Source organism: Falco punctatus, assembly GCF_963210335.1.
Source record: "Falco punctatus genome assembly, chromosome: 8".
Taxonomy (NCBI): domain Eukaryota; kingdom Metazoa; phylum Chordata; class Aves; order Falconiformes; family Falconidae; genus Falco; species Falco punctatus.
In genome coordinates this window covers 52,517,539-52,528,995 of record NC_137588.1, presented here as the reverse complement: position 1 = coordinate 52,528,995, position 11,457 = coordinate 52,517,539, and the positions used below count along the sequence as shown (strand labels likewise).

At 46.3% G+C, this 11,457-nt stretch overlaps 1 protein-coding gene across 12 annotated transcripts in view; it reads right to left on the bottom strand.

The window, feature by feature from the left end:
• Positions 1–11,457, bottom strand: part of PWWP2A (PWWP domain containing 2A) — a 43,927-nt gene that overhangs the window by 4,920 nt on the left and 27,550 nt on the right. For 3 of the 12 annotated variants that reach the window (XM_080398063.1, XM_080398069.1, XM_080398065.1), the window contains exon 3: positions 224–332. The exons of 3 other annotated variants lie outside the window; for them this stretch is intronic. Coding sequence is in view for 4 of the 9 variants with exons in the window: in XM_080398065.1 (XP_080254191.1) it covers positions 304–332 (29 nt within the window). In the remaining 5 variants the exon portion in view is untranslated. 6 more of the 12 variants (XM_080398070.1, XM_080398071.1, XM_080398066.1 and 3 more) reach the window with 3 other exon arrangements.

Here is an 11,457-nt window from a genome sequence, read left to right as displayed (position 1 = left end):
AATACCCACTAATTACCAGTCCAGTCAGTTGAGTCATTCTGCTACATTACCATATCCTAAAGCTTATATCATTTTTTTCCTCATTTGTGAAACACTGCAAACCGCCTTATTTTAGAGGACTATTACAAGTAAGAATGAAGAACTAGAAACCCGTACGTGGTCTCTGATAATTCGGTATGAGATATTTACAACACTGAATTTCAGATTGCATCACTGTTGTTACCTCTACCTCTTCCTCTCCATGCGTGATAGGAGTGGGATACCCAAGGGAGATGTCTTCACCCTCCACTTCTCTGCCGCCACTCAAGCCAGCTCCACCTCCCGGATCAAACCTGGACACAGAGGAGGTTCAGAGTGGGTGTTCGGGTTAGCGTAAACCCCACGTTACTAAAACATCCAGCAGGTGAGCTGCCCCAGGAGGGCTGGACTCAGCCGCTCAAAACAACCTTCCCCACGATGGAGATCTCCATGCCAGAAATCCAAGATGTGGCGTGAAGTACAGCCCTTTCCAGCGTCTGTCTGCATTTGTTCAGGGGATTGGAAGAAACGCTAAGGTCTTATAAATAACTTCACAGGGTTCCTGTAGTGTCCCGTACTCGGTAATTCAATCTGTTCTCCTTCCTGTGGTTATCCCTGGCAGCAGATGCTGGCTGGGTCTCTGTAACCTTCCCAGGCTCAGAGCTGCAGCTTGCATTTCGGCACTTGCACCGCTGTGCTCGGCAGTGGCTGACCCACAGGGCTTCCAAAATCAGTCTTTTGGAAACCTCTAGGCTGTATACCCAGCTTCCTGAGAAGGCAAACACTCAGCCCCAGAAAAAGCCTTGTCTTACCGTCTCCTCAGCAAAGCACAGCTACGGAGAAGGGCTCCACAAACCTTGTCAAAATCCTGTTTATTTGGTGTCCCTTCGCCGCAGCAGGAGGGGCAATGCCCTCGGTTCTCTTCCTCCGAACACACACGCTGCGGCGCCCTGCCACGCAGCCTTCTGAGCAAACCCGGCGCAGCATCGCAGCCAGGTCAGCAGAGGAACCACCCCGGGTTGGTTCTGTCACCCTGCAGTGGCTGCCCTTTGGCTTTTTGCTCTTTCCGCCCTTGGCAGCGTGCAAGGCCCTGTCCCCTCTTTCTACCCACCACCCTACTCCTTCCCGCCTGCTCTCGCCTCCTGGCACGGCGGCCCTGTCCCCCTCCCCTGCGTGCATGGCACAGCCGCGCTGCTACCCGCTTCTGCGTGCTCTCACCTCCCCTCAGACCCCGGCATTAAACCACAAGCTGGGGTGGGCTCCCTCGGCTGCAGCTGCCACCCCACACGGGCCGTGCCGGCCCCACACGGGCCCAACTGCGCCGCCGCCACCGCACATCCCGGGCCGCGCAGCCCCGCTCGCTTCTCGCTTCTCCTGCCCCTTCTCCCAGGTCTCCAGCGGGACCAGCCCTCCGCTAGCAAGTTCGTCCAGCTCCATCGAGCAAGGAACTCGCTCAGCCCACTTGTGACCGTCAGCGGCAGGGGTGGGCTGCACTGCGCCCAGTACAGCTGCTTGCCCTGAACTGGCCTTACTGGAGCACCCAGCTGAGGCAGGTGCCATAAAACACAGGCCAGCCCGGCCCGTGGCAGATCAGGAGTAACCAGCAAAGTCCATCAGTTTCCCCCAGGAAAAGAACAACACCAGGTCCGCCAGATGAGCTCAGCTTGCAGGGCGCCTTCAAGGGGCATAAAACATGGGTACCCTGATCCACACGGCTCTGCCGAACCCCCCGGCGCGCAGAGCTTCTGGGAAAGGTGGCTTGGGCAAAAGGAGGTTTTCGCAGCTAATTCTGGATTCTGACTGTGAGAGTCCCAAGGCCTGACCTTCAGAGGAGCTGAACACCTGTAGTTCCCTCAACCTCACCGAAGACTTGGGGGATTTAGCATCTCTTAATGAAAAAACAGCTCTCCGTTGATTCATATCATAAGATCTGTCTCCCAGAACACCAGCCCCACACGAGGCAGCAGGAGGCAACGCTCTGGAGTTCAGAAAAGGGGCTGTGGGACTGGACCCACGCCGTGCCCGTGACGTACTGTACACAGCACTGCCGATCCCTCCCAGCAGCCAGTACGCAGGGATGTGAAATCTCTCTCAGCTCGTCGTGTTGGGATATTTAGGATTTGATCAAGCACCCAGCTTTGAAGCTGAATTCTTCCTTCCTTGATTAGCACATTGCAGCACAAAACTTCCTTGACATCCACCTACCTCTGATTAGCACAGACAGAGCTGGAGAGAAAGGAGAAGCTGCTGGTCACCAGTTCCCAGGCTTTAATTAGCTGTGTTATTCCCAAGAGATTATTGCAACAGCCAGGCTCTGTTGCTGGCTGCTGCAGCCAAGAACCAATTATATCAAAATGCCACCTCTTTTTAACAGCAGGTAAGGATGTGTTGGGCACATTTAATGTGCAGCCTTAATAAGTTGCTCATTCACAAGCTTTCCCTGTTTAGAAGAATCCCAGCGTCTTCTTGTTCAGCAACTTAATTTTTTAAACCTGTGCAGCCTCCTGCTCAAAAGGATGTAATTGCTGGGGAGTGTCTTTTATCGGCAGAGGCTCTGGGCAGTCCGCTTGGCTGCCAGGGCACAGTAAATTGTCAGGCTCTCGGCTGCTGTGGCATTCAGCCAGAGTCATTGCAGCCTACCCTGACAAAGCAAAGTCCTTTATAGATTAAAGGTCCCAAACCAACGGAAAGCTAAAATAAACCACATTTTTCTGATTCTGCATGTTTGGTGGTAATCCCCCCAGTTGCAAACCACACCATCTGCAGCTACAACTCCAGCCTGGAATCCCCGGACCTGCCTATTTCTCGTCTGCCAGTTCTTGTAAAGAGCATTTACAAAGCCAGTATTCCCTGAGCGGCCGCAGCAGAAACAGCTTTGCCTTTCCTAGCCCGACAGAGACCGATGCTCTGGTCCTGGCTCCCAGTGCAGCCTGCACCACATCTGCCAGCTCCCTGCAGTGACTGGGTGGGCGCTGGTCTCCGGGTGCACAAGTGTGGGTCCCCCGCAGCTGCTGACCAAGACCCCGACCCTCCACCAGCCACAGTAAATGGGACTTGAAGCTCCCAGGCACTGGTCGTGCCCCTTCATCTGGGATAAACACATGTTGTCGGGTGGGTTTTTCCATTCCATTTCTAGCTTTGGCACGTGAGATGCAGCCGGTCCAGAGCGCAGCGGTGCGGGAGGTGCTGAGCACCCTCCCTGCAGACTGACACATCGGTGAACTGGGATGTCAGGAGGAGGGATGGTATTATCTAGTCTAGGCAGTAGCTCTGGAATAGCTTCCTAAATGTATTCCTGCATCGGTGCTGGCGAGTGCCAAGTGATAAAACAGGTCCCTGGGGAGGCAGCGGGGGGTGGGCTCTGCTTGCCTAATTGCATTTGAGCACAGCTTCTCACAAGCGCATCTATCTTCCTTTATCTCAGTGAAGACAGACACATTTCCATGTGCTCATTTGCCTGTGGCACTCCATCATAGGGCACTTTTCCACCTGAGGAAGGAAGAATTCAGTATTTGGAAACTTTGGAAAAGAAGGAGGCTGGAAGCTGATTTACTGCCTACGGCTACAGCCCTGACCTGCCCTTGAAGCTGCAGCTCTCTCTGCCGCATTGTACTTTTGTGTCCCTGCTCCAAGCTCAAATACAGCTGAGGCCACGGTACTTGCAGCCAGCAGCGAGTTTACCGAGCCAAGATGGGACTGATGGCTTCCGATACGATTTTGCAGTGTTATTGAAAAGGTGTACAAAGTACGGCCACCCCAGCCCCTGGTCTCACAGCTCATTCGCCATGTTGTCTCTTTAAAAGGCAAACAGAGCAAACTGAGTGAATCACGAAGGGATTATCCATATCCACCCGAACAGTATTAGTATTTCTGGAATCTTATATTTAGCATGGACCAGCCTTCATCCCTGTGCACTCTGCAGCCCTCAGCCCCTTCCTCTGATGGCTCAGAGTGCTTCAGTGTTTGGACGAGCCCTCCAGCAGGCACAGCCTGAGTTTAGTATTTAAGGACCGAGACAACCACATTTGGAAATTCCAGTCCCTAAGATCTTAAGATGTGGAGCTCTTAGCTGAAAATCTGGATTTCAAAATTACAGCTACCCCTCCTGGGCTTTACATATTTACCCCACATTCAGACCAACCCAAAAACACCTGCAGGAATGTCCAGCCAGCCCACCATGGAGTGCCCATGGCTTGTGCTCCAAACCCAACACAGGAGTGAAAACAAAGAGCACAAAAACACTCAAGGGAAAAGCAGGAGCAGATCATAAAAGCAGGCTACAGAATGCGAATAAAAAACAACTGTACGACCCAGCAAACAACGTCATCCTTTCCCTACTGCCACCCAGCACAGGCTGGAGCTCACGGCGCTCTGCTTTCCGAAAGCCCTGCCTCCACTCGCCCTCCCTGCACAAAGAGGGAGAATGACAAATCCACCTACCATGACTTGAGCAAGGACAAGTGAGCAAGAGAAACAAAACAGAACAAAACAAAAACATGACAGTGATCAGCAGTTGATCCCACGGCCAGTGTGCACATGGGCTTGTTTCTGCCCCCGCGGCTGCTCGGAGGCCTGCGGACGCTGCCGCTGCTGCTGCACTGCGCTGCTGCCAGCCTCGATGCCCACCTTAGCGTTTGGCCATTTGAGTGCTGCTTTCCCTCTGACTGCACAGAGGGATGAGCTGCTTTTCAAAGCGGCTGGGGTTCTCTGCTGCACCACAGGTGCTCCTCACAACACACCACCACGCCTCACACCACAGAATCGTTCCAGCCTGGTGGCATTGCCAACTTTCCGGGAAGGGCAAAAGCACGAGAAGGACCTCGCCATGCAAATCTTAGCAGCCCCTTCCGCGCCTCGCAGCCTGGGGAGATGCTGTCAGTCAGGGAGAGTAGCCCAGGGAACACAAAGGTAACGTGAGCATCCCTTGTGTGACTTCCTTAACCCCAGGTAAGGCTTCAGGCAGGTGACTGCTTCCATCCTCGCCCTGTGCTCCTCACCACATAATGCTTAACAATAATGAGCATGTGACAGTGTCTGAATTTACTACAACATCTCTCTGTTGCTGATCTCTACCCAGTTTCCTTAAGAAACCTGCCCACTGGTCTCATCCTAAAAGAAATCTCGTTTCTTTGTCCCAATCCCTCACACTTTAGCTGGCAAGCCATGACAAAACCCTCCTGCACCAGGAGCTGCACAGAGCAGCTGCTCAGTGCACTTTTGCCCTCATTAAGTATCACCCTTTTGATGCTTCAGGGCAGCAGCAAACACCATTACTGAGCGGCATTGTGTAGGACTGGCTTCATCACTGAAGGTTGGGTTACTTTTATACTTTTGTCACCGAACTACTGGAGTGAAGATTAATCAATGGAGTAATTGCAGAACTCTGAAATCTGTCTGGCTAACCTCTCTTGTGGGCTTCGCAGTCACGCAGCAAATCCAGCAGACTCCCACAGTGAGACGCTACCAACACAATGTCACAAAGGAAAAGCCATTAGCGAGCAATTACATTTCAGCAGGATTTCCCCTCTCCACCACAGCCTAATGAGGATAACCAATTCAAGGGGAACTGCTGCAAGGATGAATGAATAATGAGAGAAAGAGGATGGGAGTTCCTGTAATCCGGACAGAATAAGAAACAACTCCATGAAGGAAAAGAAAAACACGTATGTTGGAGCTCTGCTCCAAGCAACGGACAGATGTGGACGTTCACTCACAGTTACAGGAGGCACCAGCTGGTTTCAGAAGCATCACAGAGGCCCAGGGCCAAGACCACAGTCGCTACAAACACTGTACATGCACATGATCACATCACTCCAGAAGTTAATTCAGTTTTGGGGAAAGACTTCTGACTATTGACAACAGGTCCCTGCAACAAAACACCTTACTTACAAAAAGGTTAGTACCTCTGTACCACCCAATAGTTCCTGACACACTGTGCACCATAAAAAAAATTAATGCTACCTTGAAATAAGAACTTCCTAGAAGTCGAGTTCACCTGAGCAGATTATTTTTTGTTTAACCTAGGAACTCAACGAAAATGAGGATATCTTTTCTTTACAGTAATAAAAATGCAAGCGGGGAAAAAAAAAATCTAGATAAATGCTACCTTCTATTTAATGGCAGAGTGCAATTCTACAGATTCTGAGGTTTGAGGAAGTATTTGCCGACGTGGCCCTTGGGCCACAGTGGCAGAGATGGAGAGCTCCGGCGCAGGAGCCAGCGGGTACAGCACAACGTGCTCCCGCTCCTGCAGGCACCATGGCCAGGTAACGAGCTCAGCGCAGGGCATTTCTTCCCTAAATGAGAAATACCCAGTTCCACTTACCTGCAACGGACAGCCTTGGCTGAACCCGTTAGCACAGGAGCAAAAAGCAGCCAAAGAAAAGATCAGCAGGCAGCACGCGGGTAGCCCACGGCAAAGCCCTTGTCCTGTGTCCCAGCTTGGTGCCTCGCTGCGACAGCAAGGACCTCGTCTGCTCACACGAGCTGTGCTGTGCTCAGGAGAGCTGGGGGAGCCCTGAGCTCACCCCCAGCTCTGCAGCTCGCTCGGCACTCACCAACTGCGCTGGAATCGCGTCTGCAAGGGGCACAAACCTCCCATGACACCCACCTTCCTCCTTTACCAGGACCTAGTGCTTCTCACTCGCAGCCACAGAACAGAGCCATCAAGGCTTCTTTGATTCTGTCTCTACAATGTACGCATAATCTTTTCTTGCTATTTACACAAGAAAAAGTTTTTTCCTATTGCTTGTGAGAAGCATCCAGCTGGTTGAGCATCACTTGGTATCTTTTGGCTGCTGTGGTGAAAGGTAAGGTTGGATAGAGGCTTGTCCACATGATAGACTTCCAGTAGTGGACTAGTAACCTCAGTTTAATCTTCCTTTAATTCAGAGGGGTGGGCAGGGGGGATTAACTTTTGGGCTTTTGGGTCAAGGACTAATAAACCAAGAAAAGTTAAGACATCAAAGCATTATTCAACATTATTTCCCTTTAAAAGAGCACTGAAAAAAAATCAAGGCTTTATTTGAATAAATGTTACACAACATTCTTTATCATTTACTTCTCAGCAAACCTTAAAGGGTGAATCATATTTTCCTCATTCAAGTCTACAAAATGAAAGAGGCATAGTGACCATTCAATATACAGACAAGAAGGTAGCACGGAGCAAAGCTTAAATATTAAGCAACTAAAGCAAAAAAGTGAAAAGCAATACATTACTGTAATTCTCTATCACTAGAATATCCCTGACAATTTCATTTCAAAATGAAAATCTGGTTTCAAACAAAATGGCTGCAATACTTTCTGTGAAAACAAACGCAAATACAGTTAGCTACCTTGTCTATTTTTATGCTATTTGCTTATATACCCATATTCTCCAATGCAGAGACCTGCATCTCTCTTTAAGTGTATTATTTTATATTTCAGCTGCTGTGCACAAGTGCTCACAATGGTGAGGAAATAAGAGCACTGGTTAAGATGTCACACAGGCAGGCACTACTGGCTTCTACTTACAACATCAATCAGTTTTCAATCCAATGTGCAATAACCCTGCTATTACAGTCCTGGGCCTTTTTCCTGAGCAGAAACTGGTTTGTGCCATGTTGTTTGGTGGTTTCTATTTTGTTTGGGTTTTTTGTTTTTTGTTTTTTTTTGTGTAGGTAAAAATGTAATTTATTAGGCCAAGACCCTCATTTATTGTCAATAGAACCGGGGTTTGGTCTCCAGAGGTGAAAGGCTAGCACATACATGCCATCAAATCGCCTCCCCTTTCCTCAGCTCGGATGTCTAATTTTTCTAAGTTGTAGTCACGTCTCAGGCCACAAACAGGACCAGACTGCTGATCCTCTTTGACTGGTGAAAAGGAAAAGCACTGTAGAACAAACATTAATCTCAAATCTTAAAAAAAAAAAAAAAAAAAAAAAAAAGCAGCTTTAGTTTATTATGAAAATGGTACAATTTGAACCTACTGTCCAGCATTATACAGCTAGTTTTTAAGAAGTAGGCAGTAAGTATTTAACTTCTGGCTTTGTAAATAGAGAATTTACTTCTGAAAAATAGAAACTGAACCAGCACGAAGTGTGAACTGCCTCAGTATGTATCACGATACCCCTATCCTGGGTGGGGATGCCTGTCCCAGCCTCTCACTTCGCCCCTCTCCGATTGTTTAGCAAGCATAAACCTGTTGCCAATATGAAAGCCAAACGATAGAGCTGTCCTGACTTCAAATTCTACGTGATTACTTCAGGCTCCATACACGAAGGCTGTGAAACTGTCTTTGTGCTGATACAGATGCCTCTCAGAAAGGTATCTCTGTTTTTAAATTATCTAGACAAAGACACTGTAATTTCTCCAATTGAATCAGGATATTAGTAAGGAGGAAAGCGTTTACTACAAGTCTTTTCACTTCTATAGAACGACAAAAATTGACTTTTAGTAGATGATGTGCACAGTTTCATTTCTTCAAAACAAATATTTATTTTCCCAGGTTATATAATAAATGCCCTGCTAAAAAGTTTGTAAGAAATGATACTGCTGAGAAAATGTGCACACAATGTCAAATAATTAGTGACAAATAAATTAATATTTAATAAGTCAATATTTCAGCAGCGTGTCCAGCATTCACAAGCTCCACTGAAATAAGTCTTACCAAACGGCTTTGGGGGAGGGGAATAAAATGGATAAAACCCACTGGGTTTGTTTCTTTTAATTTACAGCTATTCAGAGAAGTCAATGCAACTCAGATGAACAACCATCAGAAACACTAATAAAACCTTTGTTCTACTAGTTACCTATCTGAAAAATATTTATGTCAAAAGGAAAAATTAACCCATGATTTTGAAATAGAAATGCCATTCCATTTCATCACTCTCCATTCATGACTGCCATCTTGATATAGTATTATAAGCAAAATGCTGCTCTCTGCGTTGTAGCCCTTCTTAACGTTATTCCACAATCCTCAATTCCCTAAGTGTTACAATAGCATAAATAAAATGCAACCATATTCACACAGAAGGAGCTTTCCCATAATACAGAGATACATGGAATTTGTGGTCACTGTCCTTTCCATCATCTCTACGGGAAATATTGGTCTCATATAGCAGGACTGTTCATATTTTACAATACAATTGATTTTGGACATGCTTTTGATCACAGATCACAGCTCTGCTAACACCTGCACTAAATACTAACTAAGCCTCATAGAATGGAAAATTGCAATGCTAAAGTTAAGAATTAAAATAAAAGTTCAAAAGTTACAGTCAACTTCCCAGGCAATTGGCTCCATCACTGGCACCTATCAAAACATACAAACGTGACTGTCACATTACAAAAAACCCAGTTATTTGCAGTGATTCTTCATACTAATAATTCAAGTGGTTCCTTGCATGTAAGTGTCTTATAGTCTTTAATAATTTCATGCGTCATTTATTGCAAAAAAGTTTTATAAAATATTTCCTAACATCTTTTTAAATTTTAAAGAAAATGTACATTAGGTACAGGTGCCCTAACAGGGTGATAGGGGGAGCTTTAACATATTTACCCCCTTTCCCCTTCAAAAAATGTTTACTACTTGGTGAAGATTTCAGAGGAAAAATAGGACAATTCAGTCTCAGATTTCTTTCAGTCCTGATGAGCTGGTGCTCTTCGTGGCAGTGTAGTGAGGTTCCATAAAAACAGCAGTTGACTAGTGTCTCTGAGCTGAAAAGGGGAGAGAAAGGGAAAATGGTTAAATGTCTTCCAGTATATATTGCAAAAATAGGTAAGCAAAATCTGAGGTGGTCAGAAAAGTTACCGGTTCACCTGCTTCGTGCATTGTGTGCAGAAGACAAAAAAAAAAAAAAAATAAATTTACATTATCACAAGACATACACAAGTGAACAAACTCCTCAGTTGACTGGAATTTTAAGAGGAGCTACCATACCAATCTATGTTATATCTCACCCCATTTCAGCATCCAGAGAGATTTTCCTTTTTTAAAGATGTTTAAAGATAGCTAACGAAAGAGGGAGATTAATATACAATGTCTGTACAATGATGCGTATGGTTCACAACGCAAAGCTAAACCTGACCTTGTAACACCTTTCCAAATGCAAGACCAACATGTGCATGGCAGCCCTGAAGTATAAACCTGCTAATCGTGTTTCTTTTCCGTTATTGCTTATATTTTCCCATTTGCTCCACAGAACTGGGAAGAAATGATGATAAAGCAGATAGAAGCAGTCCAAGTAATAACTGCTGCACGAGACCACCACTTACGGCATGAGTAACCACTTAGGGTAGTGCAGAGCCTGCATCGTCTGCACTGACCTGCCTCTTGTGTTGCATGGAGAAAACACTGCTCTAGAATAATCTAAGTTGGAGGCCTCTGGAGATCATCTGCTCCAACAACGCTCAGAAGAACAAAAAAAGGTTCCAACAGGCCAGTCTTGTTGATTCCTTTTACCGTTCTGTTGAGTTTTTGACTGCTAGGATTACCCGAGAGGTACACATACATGTTCCAGTACTGACAACAGCATTGTGAAAAACACAACGGAATTTTAGGAAAGACTCATACCATGGACAGGAACATCCTGAAGTTCTTTCTAAACAGACAACTCTTCTGAATAATATAAAAAAAAAATATATAAAACAATTGAGAAGTAAGAGAGAGGCGTCTGTGAAACGGTCCTGCCACAAGAGGAGGCAGGAAAGACAAAGGGGGTAACTACGGAGTTTCTCAATTGCTCTGTTGCTCACAACATAAAACACAGAGAAATAATTCATTTCATATCCTATACAATGCAGTAGAATTAAAATAGGAATGAAGTTTTCGGAAAGTGGAAACAGAAGCAATGAGTGCTAATTACGAAATTTATCAGATCCAGGCACAGATGCACTGAGCTGCTTTATGCTGACAGCAGGCTAGTTATATCCAACAGGTCCTCATTCGGGCATAATACTGAAAACTGATACCTAATTAAACCTGTTTTAGCTATGGTCCACTCCAAGATGCACGAGATAAACCTGCAGAGCCTCTACAAAGAGAAGGTTGTGGACAAAGTTCCACTGTACTCAGTAGTACTTACTGTTGGTGCCGGTAACTGAACACCACAGTATCCCAGGCTGCAAAACAACCAACACTGGGTATTAAAGCATACCACCAGTAAGAAATTCTCCAAAATAAAATTAATATTAAATTAGTATCATGTATCCATTAAGTCTTGTAAAGAGAAGCTTTTCTATTATGTCAGAGAACCAGACCCAGAAATGTCAACAAGTCGGCTAACAGTTCAGCCCGGGTGTTCCAGCACCCACACTTCCAAACTCAAGCCTCAGTGAGACTACTGCTAGCCAGCAGGCTGCTGCAATCTGCAAAGGAATAAATGAGACAAGAATTTGGTTGTTATCTGAGCGTGCATGCAGCTACTACTTGGTCTAAGGAGATGGCCAGTTCACTTCAAC